The 19,931-nt window shown below is 36.5% G+C and overlaps 1 protein-coding gene across 1 annotated transcript in view; it reads right to left on the minus strand.

Moving 5' to 3' along the window:
* Positions 1-1,273: 1,273 nt before the first annotated feature.
* AQR (aquarius intron-binding spliceosomal factor) overlaps positions 1,274-19,931 on the minus strand; it is a 100,286-nt gene continuing 81,628 nt past the window's right edge. Inside the window, exons 28-35 of the mRNA XM_055316677.1 lie at positions 16,505-16,576; positions 15,248-15,435; positions 14,404-14,575; positions 11,170-11,340; positions 7,290-7,375; positions 5,754-5,928; positions 3,088-3,201; positions 1,274-1,662 (exon numbers count right to left, since the gene is read on the minus strand). Of these exons, the coding sequence (XP_055172652.1) occupies positions 1,351-1,662; positions 3,088-3,201; positions 5,754-5,928; positions 7,290-7,375; positions 11,170-11,340; positions 14,404-14,575; positions 15,248-15,435; positions 16,505-16,576 (1,290 nt within the window). The 3' untranslated portion in view covers positions 1,274-1,350. The remainder of the gene's footprint in view (positions 1,663-3,087; positions 3,202-5,753; positions 5,929-7,289; positions 7,376-11,169; positions 11,341-14,403; positions 14,576-15,247; positions 15,436-16,504; positions 16,577-19,931) is intronic.

Below are 19,931 nucleotides of genomic sequence, written 5' to 3' on the forward strand. Positions count from 1 at the left end.
GTTTTTGCCTATTGCTTCAAAGGTTCTTTGAACGTGGTCAAGCCTTTAGGTAGAGGCACTAGAAAAGGTATTTTGGGGAAATGCTCCCCATTAGACATGCCAGATGATGTCGAAATGGGAAGAGAAGTAGTGGGCAGGCTTTCCCTACCTTATTCATCTCTTTTCTGGCCACCATGCCCAGGAAACCTTATAGGCAGAGGTCCCATGTCAGAAAACATTGGACATACCCAGTATTAACTTTACCATCACAGAATCATCACTCCACCTCTCATTCATGTTGAGGACAGTACAATAATCTCAGAACAATGCTTCTCAAACTACAAAGTGTATATAAGTCACCTGGGCACTTTGAAAAGGGGATTCAGATTTAAGAAGTCTGGGGTAGAGCCCAAAGTGCTACAGTTTTAATGAGCTTCAGTGGATGCTGATACTTCTGGTTTGCAAACCACACTTGAATAGCAAGGTCTCTTGAGCACATTCTACCTTAAGGTCTCCTTGTGGCTGGTTATCTATCAAGAGAACTAAACAGAGCAGAAAACTTAGAACCTCTGCATTGTGAGAATTCTATCCTTTAAAGGGGAGTTAAGTTCAGTGACTTTCACTGCCCAGATTCTGGATCTTTCTTCTTGCCCAGATGGATTTGCCAGATTCTTCTTGGTTAGCTGAATGACATATCCTGGCTCACCCTTACCAGCTTGATTTGATGCTATTTCGTTAACATCTCAAACATTAGGAGCACTTGCTAAAACAGACACCTAGGTCCTAATCCTGACATCCTAATTAGGTCTAGAGTGGCCCTAAGAATAAATAGATATCCTAGGTGTTTCTAATACATTATAAGACTTTGGGGATGGAAATACATGTAGTCTCTTCGACCACCTGGAGAGGTCTGTATCTATCTATGGCAGCCAAAGGAAAAAAGGAAACACAACTTGAATATCTGATACTGTAATAGAAGAAACCACTTCTTCCCAATTTGAACACTTACTTCAGGGCGTTTATGGTTAATTTTGTCCTTTTCCTCAGAAAGGTTCACTGAAAATGGCAAATATGTCTTGTGTATTCTACAGAAAACTCTTGTAATGTAGGTATGATTACAGCATTTAATTATAAAAATATCAAAGGAATGGCTATTTGCCCTTCTGACTGAACAAATGAAACAAGTTGTTCACAATTTTCTTTTAAATATATCCAAGAAGACAAACACGAAGATCAGTTACCAAAAATAAGGAATGAACATTAACTAGTACCCTTAAAAGAGCAGAAGCAAATATAAAATACAAAAAGTAGCTTTACTTATTATTAGACTTTACAAATGAAATGTCCTCCCTAAGAAAGGCCACAGTTTGGCTACTTGGTCTCCTCTGGGGCAGGTGTGACAGCTTGAGAGGCATTAGCCTCTGCTGGTACAGTTACAGGTCCTGCCACAGTAGCAGTGATATCAGATGTAGTAGGGATGGCTTCTGGACTGGAACTAGCTCCTGTCTGATTGGGGGTGCTTTCAGTCTGAGATGCTGAGGATTCTTGACTGGAGGTGGCATCTGTCAGACTGGATAGATCAGCTTGAGCAGGATTGGCCTCTTCTTCTGTTTCCAACTCTGTTTCCTGACTTTGAACTTCCTCACCTTCTTCTACCATAGCAGGTGGCAGCTGTAATAAAGTCTAATAAAAATAAAGAAAAAAATCAGTGTGAACTCAAATGAAAAAAAACACCGGCTTATAAAGCTAAGCTCATGAATATTATCTTCCTAATAGATACTGTTCGATCTGGAGTTCTCTAAAACACCACTTACCATTTTATATTACAAACATAACTCTGATGACAATAGTCTAGATCTTGCTGACTCCAAAGATCAAGTAACATATTAGATCTTCAGGGAAGAAAATAATATGAAAATCTATCAGTTTTTTTTTTAGCCAAGAAATTTGCTTTAACACTTCTGCAAAAACAGTGGCTGATTAGGACTGACTGTTACAACTCAAGGGCCAACCTCAATCAAGAGCCCTCTTAGGGGTGGCGAGGAACCATGCCGTCAGACACAACCATGGCAGAGAGGAGCAGCAGGGCCTGAAGCTTCTGACCCCACCCAATAGAACCCTGGAGCAGGGATGCTTGGGTGGCTCAGTGGTTGGGCGGCTACATTAGGCTCAGGTCATGATCCCAGGATCCGGGATCAAGTTCCGCACTGGGCTCCTGAAGGAGCCTGCTTCTCCCTCTGCCTGTGTCTCTGCCTCTCTCTGTGTCTCTCATGAATAAATAAATAATATATCTTAAAAAAAAAAAAAAAAAAAGAAAGAACCCTGGAGCAGCTTTACATCACAAGCGTGGGTGAGGATGTATATCAACTACAGCTCTTGTATACTGCTGCTGGGAATATGGTGCCAACTAACTGGCAAAAGGGATGGGCAATTTCTTAAAAAGTTGAACACATATTATTCTATTATTCAGCCATTCTACTCCTAGGGATTTGCCCAAAAGAAAATACAAAGAGAGGTACAAGAACGTTCACAGCAACTTTACTTGTGATTGCCAAAGTTGGAAAGAACCCAAATGTCCATCGTGGTAGGTCCATATAATGGGATACTATTTGGCAATAAAAGGAAAGGATTACAGATTGATGGTAAGATCCTTGGTTGCCTGGAAAGGTGGGAACAGGATTGGTGAAGGATGCCCCCTCATCCAAGGGGCATGAGGAAACTTTTGGGGATAATGAGATTGTTTATTATCTTGACTATAGCGATGGTTTCGGTGAAACGACGGTTTCGGTGAAACCATCACTACAGTATAAATCAGTGTGTGTGTGTGTGTGTGTGTGTATATATATATATATATTTATATACACACACACACACAGAGATATATGTGTACATATAGATATATATTCATATATACATATATAGTATGCTAGATATATATACGTATATATCTATATATACGTATATATCTATATATACGTATATATATCTGTGTGTATATATATGTGTGTGTCAGAACATATTGAATCATATACTTTAAAGGTATAGTCTGCAAAGGAGATGATTCTTTCTACAACAAGAAAAATAAGAGTGAATTTTGAGAAAACTCACCTGATGATAATGGTGTGTGGTCTGTATCAAATGCATGTACATGTTGTACACAAAGTTTGCCATCTGGGGCATGTTCTTTATTATCTGTACTTCATGAGATGGTCGTTCTCCATTCTAGAAGGCAAAAAGAAAGTTAAGAACAGTGAGAAGTTGATATGCTAAAAACAAACATTCCAGAAGCCCATGTCTCCATCTTATGTATAAGCAGTACTAGGGTTTGGAGGACATCTGAATAGTACCAGGATGTTAAGATGTAAGTGTGCGAGCTAAATAACGACTTCATAAAGAGAGATTCAATTTAAATTTAGCAAAATGTAGAGACTAGAAGAGAACTAAGAGTTATTAACCTTTAATACAATTTCAGGCTGGCAAGTAAAATAGGAGTTTGGGTCTAGGAACTCACATAGAAGAATAAGAGATAAATGATCATTTGAATAGAGAAAAATCAACATGGCCTAAAGTATGGTCTCTAATACCTTGTATGTTCCAAAGGCAATTTTCAAGTTTGTTCAGAAAGAAAATATTAAAATTTTTTCCTATTTATGGTTTTCTAAAAATAAGCTAACATTACTATTACTTGATATAGACTATTAGAAGGGTCAACATTCAAAAGATTTTTTTTTTAACTAATAAAGTATATGGTCAAATATTAAAAGTCCAAACTTTGTGGTATGTATCAGAACTATCTGGGAAGACTTAAATTGTGGAGGTGTGTTGGCTCCAGCTCCCAGAGACTGAGATTCAGTAGGTCTGATAAAAAATGAGGAGATGCTGATGTAGTAGTTTCCGACAACCATCTGAGAAACACTGCTCTACTAGTGCAGGTAAAGCGGTAAAGCAAATAGAGACAATAAAAATTTTGCACTTCTTCCTAAGCCATCCTAGAGTAAAGATGAACAACTTTCCTATTTACAGTCAATTATACAATATTTATAAAGCCTCTTACTGTAGAAGTAGTTCAGAAAACCATAAAGGTAAAAAATTTCTATCAGGAAAATGATTTTTACCATAAAGTAACAAATTAGCGCACCTAATGTTAGAAATGAGTGTTATTAAATAGTACTTCTAAGAATTAAGCAGGATGGCAGTATTACATGTAGGCAGGTGTTCTTTGGATAATGGTCACTTTCTGCAATGGTCACACCTGTGTGCAAAGACCGTCATTCTGTTACACCTATGTAATAATATGGAGTTTACAACATGGAAGGTTTTGTTTTTGTTTTATGATTTTTATTTGTTTGCTTATTGTCTGGTGGTTCCATTGGGAGCTGCCTCTTCTGAGATGTAGTGCTAGCTGTACAGTCCTCTCCACCTCCGGCACTGGTCTCTTGAGCAGAAGATGGGCAGGTGCTCTTAGCCCTCAGCACCCCCAGGGCCTGAATCCGTGGTGTTGGGTAAAGCACTGGTTTCAAGCCTTCTCTTCATTGGCACTGACCAATCTCCTCTATGTGCCTCCAACTGTGTCCCTGCAGCCTTTGCATAAGATTGTGCCTCAGACCCTGTCCAGACTGCAGAGGCTGACACTAAAGGCTTCGTATGCCCCCATCCCATCAAATCATTCCACCCTTATCCTTCTATTCCTCCATAGCATCATTTCAAATGAATGAATGAATGAATGAATGCAGTTAAAAAAATGTACTCAGCCTTACTATAAAACACAGAATTTAATTTTTTTTTTGGGGGGGGGAAGAAGTATACTGTGAACATTTATTTAAAATCCAAATAGACCCCTCAGACATTGCAGTAAGTGAAAAATGCAAAGCCCAGAAGTCACAACCTCAAGATTAGTTAGTATGCTAATCTTTATGAAAGAAAGAAAATCTAAGAAAATAAACAGGTATTTGCTTCTTTATGCAAAAGGAAATGTGGGAAGAATGAAGGAGAAACTAAAGGGACTGGTCACCGGTGGGGGTGGGAAAGGTAGCAGGGATGAGGAGGAGGAACACTGAGTTTGTCCTTTGTTAAGTCTATGTGCTATCCCTTCCTACATTCTACAAAATGTAGCTTTCTTAAGAGTTCTCCAAGAGCTAAACCATTTATTACTCTGTTACCACGTAATGGGTTAAAATCTCCTTAAAAAGCTGAACAAAGGGGGATCCCTGGGTGGCTCAGCAGTTTGGCGCCTGCCTTCGGCTCAGGGCGTGATCCTGGAGTCCTGGGACTGAGCCCCGCATCGGGCTCCCGGCATGGAGCCTGCTTCTCCCTCTGCCTGTGTCTCTCATGAATAAATAAATAAAATCTTAAAAAAAAAAAAGCTCAACAAAGGTAGTACAGTACAGTACAGTACAGTGCTTCATGTGGATTCTGGAGTCACACTGCCTGGGTTTTCAAATCTTGGATTCTTTACCTATGAGATACATGACCAAACTAATTGACTTTGCTCATCCTGTTTCCTCATACATAAAATGGGGTTGATAAGAAAACCTACTGAACAGGAAGATTAAGTGAGATGAAATGAGATAATGTATGGAAAGAGCTAACTGCTTAATACATAGTGAGTACTCAATAAATGTTAGCATGTAATTATTATTTTGCACAGAAAATCTAGTTCAGTTCTACAATGTCAGGAACACTCTAAACCAGTGACTGGATGATCCATGTGATGCTGTTCCTAGCTACTGGGTCATCTAAAGAACAGTGCTGCTCTACACAATGGAGAGTCTTACCTTTCTACTGGTTGGGAAAGGTTCTGTTGGAATTATATGCAAATGAAGTGGACGGGCAGTAAGCTGGCTGAAAGCTGGAGTTAGTTCAAAACAGTTTTGGAAGAGGGATACTCTTGCAAAGATATACAATCCAAGTCTGGCTCTAGACATGGCCACCACTAAGCGACGGACATCCCTTTTAGAAATAAACACAATTAATTAGGATAGTTCAAGATTAATAACATATGTATGTAGCTTTTTTTCTTTTTTTTACTTATTCTACTGAATATTCCCGGTAAAGCTATAGTAATAAAAAGTTAAGCTTAATAAAAGTTAAGCTTTAAAAACAGAATAAACATTAGGTTAATCAAAATCAAGTGACTAGTTAAGCCAAGTAAAGTTATTGCTTTATCACTAACCTTTATGTTGATGTTTTTGTTTCTCTGAGGGGGGATTATTATGACCAGTGCACTGACTACAAGGTCTAAGTAGCTACATGAGAATTATGGAACAAAAAGTCAAGTCATAAGAATGTGAAAAAGACAAAAGCATGTCATTGTAAGAAAAAAGATGGGGAGGGAATGATACAGTATTCACATAATTATACTGTGAGTTTTGGAGAGATTTTAACTATGTAAATCATAATGATGCCCCATTCAGACAGCAGCTATAAATCTCAATGCAGAAAAGGAACTGTTTTTTTAGAAAACTGACTCTCCAAATACATGTTTGATAAATAAGCAAAAAAAAAAAAAAAAAAAAACAAAAACAAAAAACAAAAAACTATTTTAGAATGCAATAGTTTTCAAACAATTTTTTGAAACATTACATTTTTGTTTACTCTTACATAAAAGTTATCGATCTAATGGAGCCTGATCACTGGGCTAAGCTCCAAATAGATTTTGACTTAATGACAACATTATGAGAGCTTGGAGACTTTTCTCTTTATATCCACCAAGTAAAATAATAAAATGAACTCTCATTATAGTTTTGTTAGTAAGTCATATGAGATAAAGATTTATATAAATCTAAATGGCTGCTTTGTAGTAAGAAGATATTTTTCTCATAAATCTCTGGCCCATAAATACATCACAATAAATGATAAAAATAGATTATTGTTGTTTTTGACAATTCTTAATCCTGGGAGAACAAATGGTTCCTTTATCCTCTAACAATGAAGCTGAAAGACTGAGAAAAAAGTGAGAAAAAGGTCAGAAATCCTGTGCAATGAAAAATGTACTCTGAAGACTCTTTACCACCTTATCTCTTTTAATTTCTGACATTTATATATATATATATATATATATATGATATATTAAGATTTTATAATAAAATGCTATCTCTGGGTGTTACTGAAGACTAGAAAGTAAATGTACTAAAATATTTAAGATTCAAAAAAATCAGAGGCAATGACAATAGTTAACTATACAAAGAATCTGATACTGTTACATTCCAACAAAAAGCCTGCCAAACCAAAAGCTGCCCAAACAATTAATTATGCTTTAAACTTAAAGCAGATAATAAAGTTCAATAACATAAAAGATCTCCCTTATGTACCTCAGATGGCCCACTGCCCTGGTTCGTACCAGAGAAAGAAGAATATAATCATTCTGTTGACCCTGAAATCTGTCAACAGTTGTCACCTAGGAAGAAAAAATGGGAAATATGGTATATTTTCCAAAGCACAATAACAAGATTCTAGAGAGATCTTTTAAATAATATGCAAGAAATAAAAATCTTATTAAAATAATCAATCCCAAAAGAAACATGATCATATACTTGGGGAGTTGAGAAAACCAGTTATTAATGAATTCTATGAAATAAACTTTAGTAACCAGATTAGGCTGTGTCCCTGTTATTTACACTCATAGCACTGGTCTTAATCTCTGCTGACAACAAAATTACTATCTCTTGAATTAACAGTCTTCCCCTACTAGACTGCCTGACTCCATGGATGCAGGGACCTGTTAATCTTATTACCTGGTATCCCAGGTTTGATGTCCAGCAGCAAAACTTAGTATACTCACTTATTATCTAACATATTCTTAGTTCTCATGAACAACATCCTTCTGACAAAAACAAAAACAACCCAAGTAATGTTCATAGTACTTTTGCTCAGTTTGAAACTCTGTACAACTAGGAAAATTCACGCAGGTTCAGTCTAATATGGGCACTCAGGCATTTATCTCCTTTTCACTAATTCAACAAAAAAAGTTTATGTTTGCCTGTATAACCTATAATTCATGGTCCATAGTTTTAAGAATTTTACAAAACATTTTTTAATCAACTTCTCAGAAGTGTAATTTACATATAATAAAATCCACTCACTTTAAGTGTCTACTTTGATCAATTTTGACAATATATGCTCCTAGATAAGTACCACAATGAAATTTTCCATCACCTCCGGCCCCTTTGTAGTTAAAAGTACTCCTAAGCTCTGAGCAAACAATGATCTACTTTCTGTCACTATAGATTGCTTTTTGCCTCTGTAAAATTCCATAAAAATGGAATCATATTCTTTTTTTGTTTAGCTTCTTTCACTTGGCATGTTTTTGAGATTCATTCATGTGCTGTGTCCATGAGAAGTTCATACCTTTTTACTGTTGAATAGTATTCCTATGAACAGATATACCACATTTGCTTACCCATTTACCTGTTCATGCCATTTGGGTTGTTTCTGGTTTGGGGTTTTTGTTTTGTTTTATATTTTGATTCCAGTATAGTTAACATACAGTGTTATATTAGTTTCACAATATAGTGATTCAACAATTCTATATATCACCTGGTGCTCATCATGGCAAGTATATTCCTTAATCCCCATCACCTATTTTACCCAACCTGCCATCCTCCTCCCCATCAGTTTGTTCTCTACAATTGTTTCTTAATTTGTCTCCCCGCCCCTTTGCTCATTTGTTTTTGTTTTTTAAATTTCACATCATTGAAATCATATAGTATTTCTCTCACTTATTTTGCTTAGCATTATACTTTCTAGCTCCATTTGTGTTGCAAATGGCAAGATTTCATTTTTTTAAATGATTTAAAAATAATATTCTGTTGTGTGTGTGCACACACACATCATCTTTATCCATTCATCAGTCAGTGGACACTTGGGCTGCTTCCCTATGTTGGCTATTGTAAATTATGCTGCTATAAACATAAGGGTGCACGTATCCCTTTGAATTAGTGTTTTTGTATTCTTTGGGTAAATACCCAGTAGTGCAATTGCTGGATCATAGGGTAGAGCTAATTTTTAACTTTCTGAGGAACCTCCATACTGTTTTCTACAGTGGCTGCAGCAGTTTGAATTTGGTTTGGGACTATCTTAAATAAAGCTACAATTCACGTGTTTTTGTGGACCTTTCAATGCTCTTGAATGAATATCCAGGAGTGAAACTGCTGAGCTATATGGTAAGTGAATATTTAACTTCATGAGAAACTGTCAAACTGTTTTCCAAAGATGCTGTACCACTCTACACATTCACCAGCATTGTTCCAGATTTAAAGTTTCAGTTGCTCCACATTCTTGCCAACAACTGGTATACGGTCAATCTTGTCAATTTTAGCCAATCTATTTGGTGTGCAGTGTACCTCATTGTAGTTTTAATGTGTATTTCCCTGAAGAAAAACAATGGTAAGCACTTTGCATGTGCTTACTGGCCATTCCTATGTCTTCTCGTGTGGACTGTCTATTCATTTGCTGATTTTATTTTGGGCTATCCTTATTTAACAATGACTGTTGCAGGGGTTCTTATATTTTGGGTTTATGCGTGGATGTAATCCCTGGAAATTTCTGTTGCCAACCTGGCCATGGGGAGAGTGTGTCTGAGAACTGGGCTCACACACTCAAAATGGCAGAACAGAAGGATGAAATGAACCTTGGTCTTTGGTGACATCATGGATAAAAATGAACCTAGGTCTTTGTTGACATCATGGAGTCACTCTCTAACCAGCCCTGGAGCCGTTTCACTCTTGTCTTCTTATAATGAGAAAGAATAACTTTCCTTTAAGTTTTTCTGTTCTAAATAAGAGGATTCAGATACCGAGGCTCTTCTACTTCTAGGTTTTCTTTATTTCAAAGTTACTAGTTTCTCATTTTCACTTTCCACAAGGAGTGTGTCCTTGTCTCCTTTCAACTTTGTCTCCATTTCTGTGTTTTTATTTTCTTCCAGCTCATATTTCATCTCTTCCTGAGTTATTAAATTTCTCTGCTTTGTAGCCTTACCCCCCCAGAAATGGTTACTTAAGCATTTTAAAATTCACAGCCAATGTGTATTCAAAGTTTTCATCTGTTCCAGACCAATGTTTTCTGAAGCAAATGTCATGTCAGTATGTTTTGATGCCCTTCTTCCCTATATAAATTGAGCTCATGCTAGGTTCCTTTTTCTATTTCATCACTGAATAAGTGGGTTTCTTTGATTAGCTATGAGCAAGAGGTTAAGTCGGGTTGGGCTGGACGGTTTCCTAAAGATTGGATGGTTTTCACAACAGAAGGTTCTCTATTCTTCTGCTACTACAGAGACAAGTCTGTTTTTTGGCTTTCCCATAGGCTTTTTTGAACCAGTCTGGGCCTACAAAGGTTTCTGCTCACCCCAATTCCCATCCATATCCATTGTTCAGTAACAGGAATGTGGCTCTTATGCTTCAGAGTGTGTCATTCACCTTCAGAAGTGTTTTGCTGGTCCTTTCAAGACTGGTCCCCCAAATTCTCTTCTTCCCATATATTCTTCCTGATCTTAGTCACTTGATTTGTATCATCTCGCTAAAAATGTCATTTGTCTTCCCCTCCCATTTTCCTGTTACTCTTCAATGATTTCCAAGAAAAAGTGAAAGAGCTTTTATATAGCCATGTTTACAACCAAAGTCTTAATCTCATCATTAGTAATATATGTTATTCTAACCTTTCAACCTTTATTGATATAATCAAGCATCTTCATGTTTATTTGGTATTATTTCCTACTACACACACACAAAGTATAAAACAATCTTTAGGTCTGAAGGTACTTTACAATCTTCCCTTATTCTCAAGAAAAAAAACCACTCTCTCACATACATACATACACATTAAAATGCAGTATTATACCTTTGCAAAACAACAAAATAAAAAATGCTATAGTAGAAATTCCTATTTCTACTATAACAGTACACAAATAATGTAATTCCATTATCCTCCATTTTAGGATATTTTTATATTTTTAGGATCATTTATTTCTGATTACCTTCAATAAAAATCTTCAATGTTGTAGTTGTGAAAAGGTCACAGCAAACCAATAACACTGTCAGAAGGGAATGCTAGAGAATTATTTATAGTTCCTATTATTTCATTTTCTCACGTATTAAAAGGAGACAGCAGAAAAATATAAATAACTTGTAGTAAATATAAATATTCCCATCTTGCCAACACGATAAATAAAAGAACATATCATATTCACAAAATTACCTTATTTGGTCTTCCAATCAACGGATTGCTTCCACATCGTCTATTGATGATGTCACGAATAAGATGCTTTTGCCCGTTATATGTTGTTAGAATACTGATCTTATCAGCAGGGTAACCAAGTAAACACATGTACATAAAAAGTGCCACTACATATTCTGCTTCTCCAAGATTCTGTAATGTAAACATCATCAGATTATGCAATTATTTCCTCTTGTTTCAATTTTGCAGGAAGAATGGTTAACTGGCACAATTCATTTATCACATCTCAAGAAGTGAAGTCAACTTGGACAAGTGAACACCTTCCATAAAACTAAGGAATAGGGATCCCTGGGTGGCTGTGGCTTGGCAGTTTAGCGCCTGCCTTTGGCCCGGGGCGTGATCCTGAAGTCCCAGGATCGAGTTCCATGTCAGGCTCCTTGCATGGAGCCTGCTTCTCCCTCTGCCTCTCTTGCTCTCTCTCTCTGTGTCTCTCATGAGTAAATAAATAAAATCTTTAAAAAAAAAAAAACAAAAACAAAAACTAAGGAATAATCCTATCCTAGGCTAACACTGATAAAAAGAGTATACGATAATTACTTCTCTTTGATATCTGTAATATATTAGCAATATATGGAATAATCATAAAATAAAAGTCACCAACTTAGGCTATTTCTGGGACTACAACAGTCATGATATAGATCAATAATATTCTGACATGGTGTACTGCAGCTGTAGGTATTAAAGGAATATGAATACAAAGCAGCGAGGTAACCATCTAAGAAGCCAGCAGAAAATCTAGTCTAATAGCATCTAGCAGTACTATAAGTGGACTCTCAATTTTGGGGCAGTGTTTTTTTTCTTTTTCCTCACACTTAATAGTATTTTTTGTCTGTTTTGTGTTTGTTCTCTCCTTATGGTTCCCACTTCTACTAGACCACCTTAAGTGGGAAGAGGATGTGGCCTCAAATTGGTCAGTCTGGCTTACATTTAAGCTTAGCTGAATCTGCATGTGAGGAAGCGTACATAAGGCTGCTCTTCCAGTTCAGTAGAGACTAAATTAAAAGCATTAGATGAGAGAAGAAAGTAAAACAAGAACATAAAACATAACATGAAAATCAAAAAGGAAGACAAGAAACTGGATTTCATCTAAAGGCAAAAGAAAAATCCTAAGACCTTCAGAAAAATCACTTATATTCTGGTTTTTTGTTATACTTTCACGGTGTAAGTTACCTCTTTCATTAAACTTTTCTAGTTCTTTGGAAGATAGGAGGGAAAAGCAGCTACATGTCTGGTAAATCTTCTCACTGTCTGTACTGATATAGCAAACTACCTTTATCTAAGCATCATCTCTAGTACAGATTGAAAAAAAAAAAACACCAAAAAAACCTTTTGGTGCACATGTTGCTGGATCTTTTTGTATAGACTATCTGTATAAACTTCTATGTTTTGCTGTTCCTCTTTAAAAATAAAGTCAGATGGGGCACCTGGGTGGCTCAGTTGGTTAAGCATCAAATTCTTGATTTCTTTTTTTTTAAAAAGATTTTATTTATTTATTCATCACACACACACACACACACACACACACACACACACACACACACACACACACACAGAGGCAGAGACACAGGCAGAGGGAGAAGCAGGCTCCAATCAGGGAGCCTGATGTGGGACTTGATCCTGGGACCCCAGGATCATGCCCTGGGCCAAAGGCAGGCATTAAACTGCTGAGCCACCCAGGGATGCCCTGACTCTTGATTTCAGCTTGGGTCATGACCTCGGGGTTGTGGGATCTAGCCCTATGTCAGGCTCTATGCTCAGCAGGGAGTCTGCTTGAGATACTACCCCTCTCCCTCTGGTCTGCATTTCCTCTCAAATAAATGAATACATTTTTTTTTAAAGATTTTATTCATTCATGAGACACACACACACACACAGAGAGAGAGAGAGAGAGAGAGAGAGAGCCAGAGACACAGGCAGAGGGAGAAGCAGGCTCCATGCAGGGAGACTGATGTGGGACTCGATCCCGGGGCTCCAGGATCACATGTGGGCCGAAGGCAGGCGCCAAACTGCTGAGCCACCCAGGGATCCCCCTAAATGAATACATTTTTAAAAAGGGTACTATACCATATATTTTCCAACCTAATTTTTTTCATTTAATATAGCATAAACATTTTTCTTGCCAGTAAAGTTATAATGTTATATTTAATGCCTATTCATTATATGGAATAGGTAATGATGTAATTAATTCCTGATAGATATTTCAGTTGTTTTCATTTCTAAAATAATATGTAGTAAAAGAAAAAGATCTGATGGACATGTTAGCATTGCAACATGTGTCTTTGCAAATATGTCTGTATTTTTTAGGATAAATTCTTCAGAGTAAAAACACTGTTTTTTAATATATACTGACAATTTTAAAAAAAGATTTATTTATTTATTTATGAGAGACACACAGGGAGAGAGGCAGAGAAATAGGCAGAAGCAGAAACAGGCCTGATGTCGAACTTGATCCCAGATCCTGGGATTATGCCCTGAGAAGGCAGATGCTCAACCACTGAGCCACCCAGGCATCCCAATATATACTGACAACTTGTCCACCACATTGCTTTTCTTCAAGCATTGCATGAATATAAAATGTCCCAAAACCTACTCCACACTATCAGAGGTGAAAATCTAGTCCAGTGACTTATACTTGCCACAAATCTCTTTTTTTTGTGAACTGCATATTCTTATACTTATTGAATTTTTTTGTTGGGGTGTTGATTATTTTAAAAAGTGATTTATAGGAGTTCTGTATATATATTTGGAATTCAACCCACTGTTAGTTAAATCTTGAAAATAAATTTTGATCTCCAATCAGTATTTTTCTTCATGATTCCTGCTTTTGGTAATGAGCTCGAGATCTTTATCATCTTAATATTATATAATACATATTTTATCTATATGACAAACATGTGTTATATAACAAATCAATGTTTTCTTCTTTCTAGGGTGGTTAGTTTCTTTGGTGTATGTATCTTGAATCTATCTGAAACAGAAATTTTTGTGTTGTGTGTGTGTGTGTGTGTGTGTGTGAGAGAGAGAGAGAGAGAGAGAGAGAGTGTGTGCGTGAGAGAGAGAGAGAGAGAGAGAGAGAGAGAGGAACTTAATTTTGCTTTTTTCAATGGCTAGCCAAATGATTCAGTATCACTGACTTAAGTAGTAATTCTGCTAGGTAAATGCAAACATACTTAAAAATTTTACAGATTTTCTTACCTGATAAAAATAAGGATTAGGTTCAGACTCTCCCACTCCTTGAAAATCTTCAACATTGATGAGCTGGAAGTCATAAAGCAAGCCAGCATTTGCTGTACTAAACTCTGGCAAGAGCTGTACATGTGGTAAGTTTCCCAGATTCTTGTATCGCCAGTTGTAGAGGTTACACAAGCTTTCCAAAGACAAATCCCCCCCGTAACAGGAAATATTAGTGATGTAAAATCTCCTTTTAATATACATAAGGGGGTTCCTAAGGAGCTGTGCTCTTTTAATTTTCATGTTAACCATTCTGCACTCATCTTTTTAGCAATAATGGTTTTTCAACTTAGCCTTCCTGCTTCAAGTAACCAAAGGTCAGAAGACTTAATGATATAGAAATAAAGCTCTATTGTATTCTCTGAGGTAAATGCTATCTTTACTCTTTAAATTAAAAAAAAAATCAGGGAAGAATCTATAGATTGAGGAATACTTTGAGATAATTATAGGATAGGGCCTATACTTAATATCAGTAAGAACTGGTGTGTTTTCCTTTTAACCACCTTTTGCTTTAGATTTCAAAATGGTATTAGCTGTGTATCTTCTGAGGGCATGAAAAAAGGGGAAGGGACAGTGAAAAGAAGCTTCAGTTTACAAGTCTCATGAATTTAATCTCAGTGAAGGAAGTGCACAGGAAATAATGTGGTCAGTTCACACCCCATGCAGAAGGCAAGAGAGGCATTTTCAGATTCATAGATGGCAAAGTCCTAGATAGCAGGGAATTCTAGAGTCTCTACTGAATATGCTATCAAATAATTGGATCACAGAACTGGGGTCCTTAAATAGGGTGTACGTATAGCTCCTTTACCTTGCTCTGGCTCTCCCTTGAGCATCAAGGTCCACAGTAGGGACTCCAACCCGGACAAAGCGAGTGAAGAGAGACTGCTCCATGTTTGAATACTTCTGAAAGGCCATATTCTTAATGACTGGAGGTAACTGGTGATGATCACCAATCATAATCCAGCGTTTCAATCGGCTAAAACCATCTTGAGGATTCTAGAAATGAAAAGTAAGGAGATGTCAAAAATACTCTGTAATATATTGCCTTGTTAGTCTCCAATACATCGCTTAAGAGTCCTGCTATTTAAAAAAGTGGCTTTATTAGCTTACTACTTCTTCTTCACTAGGTTCCACAGAGAGAAACCTGGAAAATTTATAGAATGACTTATGAACCACAAACAGGTTGACTGATGGTGAGGGAGGGTGGAGGGAATGAGAAGGCAAGCATGCAATTACCCCACTTTAACAGGCAGGGCAAGCCAAGGGGGTCTGGGAGACTCAGGTCAGAATTAGGTAAGGGGTGCATAGAAAGAAAAAGAGGCCCAAGCAAGGAAATGAACAGATGTTCAAGAATATACTTTGTATTACAATTATGCCAAGAGCCAGTATGAAAACCCCCCAAATAGTAAACGTTATGTTTTTAATCTCCCACACTACTACTTTGATTTCCTACTTTACACAACTCCTGGTTCCTTTTAAACACACCGTGATAAAACACATTCTGAATCCCAAGCAACTTTGCTTATAAAACAACTGTTAGAATCCAATTTATCTAGAAGTTGAAGCAGTCTCTATTCTTAAATTGGGAATTCCACATTTTGTTTTTAATTCTTCCATAGTAAAGACTATAGTACAATAAGAAACATTCTTAAACATCACCATTTAGCTCAGAAAAATTTAGGCATAAAATAAAACCAATGTACTCAGTGAACATCAAAAACAATTCTAGAAACAACTCTAACAAAAGAAATGAAAAAAAAAATTTGCTCAGCTACCCTCCAGACTATATAACAATGTAATTTTCTTGATTAAAATTACTAAGTCTTTTCGAAACTTAAAGATAAACCATGAATTTTTAAATAGTACTCCCAGAAACAACAAACTACTAAATAACCAGTGAATAGATTAAAGGAAGTTTACAGGCTTAAAATAGAATAGCAAACATAATGAAGTTAAAGAGAATATGTAAGTACGGCAATTAGCCCCCCAAAACTGTGTAGCTCTTTGACACTGCCCCCCAGAATTCTTCAAACTCTACTTTCTTGGTCTCAGATCTGTTTCTTACCTGTAGAAGAAGAGGTATAAAAGTTTCTATCTCCAGAATCTGTGCAGCTTCTTCCATTAAAATGTTGTCATACTGAAAAACGGAGAAAAAGGGAAGCTTTTCAAAAAGACAGCTTGAAAGCCAAACAACTTTCACTATAACTGTCCAAAAAAACTCCAAATAATTTCAGATAAAAATAATATCATACAAATTATTCAAACAGAAAATTCATGAACTTATTTATCATAATGCCCCTGTTTTTCTAGTTCAAATATGTAACCCTCAGGGAAGCACCCTAAATATACAATTCTACCTTGAGACATCCTGCATATCATTTCTTGCATTGCTTACCAAATTGTTTTTATCTCAGTTCATTCAGTTCTATGTAAACAAGAATCAATTTATGATTATATATGAGGTGATTTCCATTGGTACTCTTACCCTAGGTAGTATTTTGGGGTATTTTTTTTCCTTTACAAATCCTACCCAGCACTTGACAATCTACCTCTGTTTTACTCCTGGCATTCAATTTGTCATCAAAGCATGCAATTTTATCTTCAAAACTCTCTCTCCATTTCTACTACCACCACCACTAAAATCTAAGCCACGTTCTATTAGCCCCTCCCCTTCCTGGCTTGCCTCCCCCTAAACCACTGATACAACAGGTGTCGGATCAGGATCATGTCACCTACTGGTTTCAAACCCTTCACTAGTTTCTAATTGTCTTGGGGAAAAGATCCTGGAATATGACCTGGAAGAGATGTATTAATATAGGCCTATATTAAATTTGGTCACTGTCATTCCTCTCTTACCTTAAATGCCACCTCTCCTCTCCTTAGTAATTAAGCTTCATCTACATTGACCTATTTCATTTTCTTAGAAATGGCAAAAACCATTCTGGCCTTAGACTCTGCAATACTATTCTCTTCATTTTTTGTCTGCTTGGCTCTTTCTCATTCTTAAAGAGCTTATGAGCTCTTTATGAGCTTAAAACCCACTTTATCCATGTCTTCTCTGACCTCCCAAGTTAAAACTGATTTCACAGAACCCTGTTCCTTTATCTCTCAGCATATCACAATTTGTAATTCTGTTTATTTACTTGTTTGATGCCTGCATCCTTCCACTAGCCCAGTTTCCAGTAATGTCATGCACTGCACACTTATAAAATAATGAAAAATCAAGTCTTTCTCCAAAATAAGGAAATTTCATTCTTTCTTTGATGATTACTTCTCTTCCATCTGCTCAATTACTTTCTAGATCTATTCTCAACATGTTTTCTTTCCCTTCCACTTCTAATTCGGATTGTTACTTAGTTGACAGCCTCTTCCTTGTCTTATTGGTAAAATATCTTTGAGAATCTTACTAAGTACAAATTATTTCTTTGTTTCGTGTTTTTAAAGTTTTCTCCTCTTATTTTGCTTCTTGGGGAGGTGGAAGGTAAGAGCATATTTAATCTTATAGCTTAATTAACTTTTATTTTATTATGATTATGTTTTTTCAGTTTCAGCCACCCTGCCAATAGGGTACCCTATGAACTCTGTTTTTAAATGAACTGTTTACATATACTGTCATTTCTGTGCTACTCATTTTTACCAGACTGTGCTTGTATCTACCTGTCCAAGACAAGTAGCTGAGATGAATTTCCATTGGACATCCAATGATGAAAGTTAAGGCTCAATTCTGTACTGTTTCTTATTGAAAACACCTAAAGACATGTGGATAGATGTCTTCTCTAGCTCTATCTGATGTTGAATTTCCCTATTACAAGGATTAGTTAGGTCCTCCCTATGGGAGTTTAGGAGGAGGAGGAGGGAGGAGGAGGAGAGGAGGAGGAGGAGGAGGAGGAGGAGGAGGAGGAGGAGTTGTTCTAAGATCTACATTTTCTCACAAGTCCCTGTGTGGACTCTCAGGATAATAGACATGATAGGCAAAACAGAGTGAAAGTAGCTCAAGATGGTTTAAAGAGCCTACTTTCTGAAAAATAGCTCTGAAAATCTAATGCAATTTAACTTACAAAAAAATGTATCTACAGATTCTGCTTTTTTAAAAGGCAATTTTAATCACAAAGCAAAATTATGACATAACTATATTGGGCCTATTAAAGAAGGAAAAGAGAACAGGACTGTGCAAACATGTCTCCTTGGGGAAGGCACTGGGTCAAAAGACAAGGTCTATTTATTTATAAGGATTTTATTTATTTATTTGACAGAGAGAGAGAAAGCACAAGGTGGGAGGCGGGGGAGGGCAGGAGGGGGAGAAGCAGGTTCCTACTGCACAGGGAGCCTCATACTGGGCTCTATCCCAGGACCCTGGGATCATGACCCAAGCCAGAGGCAGATGCTTACGCGACTGAGACACCCAGGTGCCCCTAAAATGTAAATTTAATATTCTTTATTGATATAGATAAAAAGAACACAAAAAATACTAAAAGAATTGAAAGACTGGTTCATCAGGGGAGTAGGGGACTGCCCTTTCTTAATGTTCTAAGTAGCTTTACCAGGTTTTTAAATGCTTAAATCAGATGCAGAGGAAGTTTGATAAAAAAAATTTGAAAATTAAAAATACCAAAAGATCTAAGGAATACTGTCAGCTCTCATGCTAACTATATATGTAGATGCTTACCATATAAGTGATTAATGAAAATTTGATAAGCTACAAGTAATGTTTTTAGAATATGCATGTGAAAAGTTGCATATTTCCCTTGTTATTTAACTGATATGATTTGAAATCATAAAATACTGTTCCATAATTTCCCTTATTAAACTGATATGATTTAATATCAAATACAAAGCATATTTTATAATGTCAGCCCAAGAACAAAATATTTAGGCGAAAAGTTCTCACTGATAATTTGCAAAAGGGTAGGTTCACACCACTAACATAAGTTCACAGTACCTTTTAATAAATCATTGTGCTTGTGCTACCTTGCAACCGAGGAACCTTCCATCTAAGATAGCAACTACTCTATCACCTTGAACTTATTTAGCACTTATCCTCCAGTGAGCTCACAACATTTAAAAATTGTCATTCACTTTCATTAACAACAAATGCTTTACTAACTTTGAATTCAAACCAGTACACAAAGCCTGCCTATCTATCTATCTATCTATCTATCTATCTATCTATCTATCTATTTATTTATTTTTTACAAAGCCTATTTTAAACAATGGATAAGCCAACTGCAGAGAAGTTAAATGATTTGCATTTAGGCCAATATCACTAGCAAAGTTATAAAGCAAATTCAAATTTACTGCTTTCTTATTACATTCCACTTTAAACAAGTCATAGGCTATCAGGCTATGGTACCCATTAGTTCTCCTGTCTTTATCATATGATGAAATCATTTTAACATCTCATTCTACCATCTAAATAAGAGTATTCCATATTCTTATATGGAAGGCTTTCTATCTACTGAATGGAACAAATAAGTGGGAGTGGATGTATATTT

This window comes from Nyctereutes procyonoides, unplaced genomic scaffold (genome assembly GCF_905146905.1).
Source record: "Nyctereutes procyonoides isolate TBG_1078 unplaced genomic scaffold, NYPRO_anot_genome, whole genome shotgun sequence".
Taxonomy (NCBI): Eukaryota; Metazoa; Chordata; class Mammalia; order Carnivora; family Canidae; genus Nyctereutes; species Nyctereutes procyonoides.